Source organism: Perkinsus marinus, assembly GCF_000006405.1.
Source record: "Perkinsus marinus ATCC 50983 genomic scaffold scf_1104296967570, whole genome shotgun sequence".
Lineage (NCBI taxonomy): Eukaryota > Perkinsozoa > Perkinsida > Perkinsidae > Perkinsus > Perkinsus marinus.
This window is the reverse complement of record NW_003203482.1, coordinates 1-2,120: the sequence shown is the minus strand read 5'-3', so window position 1 is coordinate 2,120 and position 2,120 is coordinate 1. Positions and strand designations below refer to the sequence as shown.

Genomic DNA, 2,120 nt, shown 5'->3' with positions numbered 1-2,120 from the left:
CCGCTGAGATCTCACGGACCCTCGAACCCTTCCCACTGGCCGGTGTGGAGCCCGTTCTCATGGTTGGTACGCCTGACCATGACAGCATTCCCCCCCAGTGGCCCTCAAGGGCTCTCTACTGGGCTTGGCAGTGGAGGCCGACATAGGAGTACTGACAACCTTGAGACACTTCATTCGCTCCTCGATGGCCTTTCGACGGGCCGCAGTCATCGTGTGCAGTTTAGTAAGGATCACCCCCTGCAAACTATCGTCTCTAGTGAGTATCTGAACGCTCCTGATAAGAGGCCCTAAGGACCAGGACCACGCCCACAAGGTCCCCTAGGGTGCAGGCGGCTTCCCGGACCGTCTTGTCGGACTCATCGAGACACGGCAAGAGTACAGTCTCCGCCATTGGTAGTAGCAGGTCCGCTGAGACGAACGGTAAAGCACGAGAGCATATGCCGAGCACCTTGCGGACATGAAGTGTATCTTTCTACAGGCAACCTAAGATACCCCACCTCTCGCCTCCCTATGGGGTTCTTGTCATTAATGACGCCTGCCAAGTCCTCGACCAGGCGATTGTCCAGCGACAACGACTGGTACTTCAACAGGGCGTCGATACACCCAATGGCCTGACGTAATTTCGTGGCGCCGTGACAAAATCCCACGCCGACTAACCTGCCTCAGTACTCCTGCATTTTTCTCTTTGATCTTCGTGAGCATCGTCAACAACAGCATCCTACTGTGAGGCATCTCCCCTCGGAGCCCATTGGCCACCGCACACAGTGCACTACGGCAAGGCCCATCATGACCATCCCTACACGGACGTCCGCCCACCTGCACGCCTCTGTCGCCACCGGTATGTTCTGGTCCAGTTTGACAACCTTCATCAGGCACTGCACTACACTAGACGCCGAGTCCCCCAGGACCTGCCAGGCTGGACTGACCGGACCTTGGGGCCCACAAGAGCAGCAGCAGCGGTTACCATTTTCTTGTGCTTCTTAGCAAGGGCCGTGAGTTGGCCGATGGCGTCCCTCTTCTCCACCCACTTGGTCGCAGAGGTGACCTGTGAGACCTGAGGGGCCATCCACGAGGGTCGCCATCAGAGAGGGCCTACAAAGTCCTTAGGAAGCATCTTGAAGATGTCCTGCGGCTGTAACATGTCGTACGCAGCATCTTCAGTCGACTGAGCGACGGCCCCCGGGCTCACAGCACCCGTCGCACCTGGCATGCTTCTACAGCGGAGCGAAGCAGCGTCGGCTTTTTTCACCTTCCGCTGGTAGCTTGACCCCAAAGGCAAACCTCGTTGGAGTTTCTGAGGGAACCACTGGGCGGCGAGGAAGAGGAGGAAGGATGGGTTCACTTGGTTGGCATTCCCCCAACCTCTCACAGCGAGTCTTGAACTCCTTCATTTGGTTATCCGCCAAACCATTGCCACAGGCCTCGACGTCGGGCAGCCATTGATACAACTCAACCAAGAGAGTGTATCTAGAGGGGATCTTGGAAGGGCTAGACGGACGTGACCAAGTACCCCGCCTCCTTCACGCCTCTGTCAGTGCTCCCACATGCCTCAACACCCAAGCTGAGGAACTCCTTTGGGGGTATCACAGTGGTCTACATAAGATCATAATGACCACTAGCAGCAGGTCCCTTACCCCAAAGGCCTCGAGGAGGCTAGTAAGAGCAGCGAGGCATCCAGAGAGCTGTTTGTTGGTGACCCCTTTAGCTGGCATCTTCTTCCCCTTAGGCGGCTTCAACAGACCCTTGGCATGCCCACATACACCTTCCATCACCTCCTAACACCACCAGGTCAAACCAACACTAGCTACTCCGTCACCTTCGACAGGCCCTCCTGCCCTTCGATCGCCTTCGCCAAGCACTCCACACCGAAGCCCTGAATTTTCTGGTTGCCCGATATGTATTTCTCCAGAAGTCCAGCAAGGAAGGGCCCAAGGTTGAAGTTACTAGCCCCAGTACACGCCTAATAAGAATACCATAAGCTTGCAGGCGTGGTCCATGGCTGCCCACCGCAATAGCCTTGCATGCCCCCTCCTGGCTGCGGGGGTTGGTCTCGCTGGTCACCACCGATGCACTCATCAACAGCAACTCCACGGTAGCGACCTTCTCCTTCTCTTCCGTAT

The 2,120-nt window shown here is 56.7% G+C and overlaps 1 protein-coding gene across 1 annotated transcript; it reads right to left on the bottom strand.

Moving 5' to 3' along the window:
• Positions 1 to 253: 253 nt before the first annotated feature.
• Pmar_PMAR003820 (microtubule associated protein xmap215, putative) lies at positions 254 to 2,076 on the bottom strand (the record flags this gene model as incomplete). The annotated part of the gene is made up of 11 exons (XM_002768659.1): positions 254 to 448; positions 498 to 611; positions 658 to 796; positions 927 to 1,054; positions 1,097 to 1,203; positions 1,250 to 1,294; positions 1,343 to 1,467; positions 1,511 to 1,593; positions 1,635 to 1,775; positions 1,817 to 1,960; positions 2,008 to 2,076. 11 exons carry the CDS (start codon positions 2,074 to 2,076, stop codon positions 254 to 256), a joined length of 1,290 nt encoding a protein of 429 aa, XP_002768705.1.
• Positions 2,077 to 2,120: the final 44 nt, after the last annotated feature.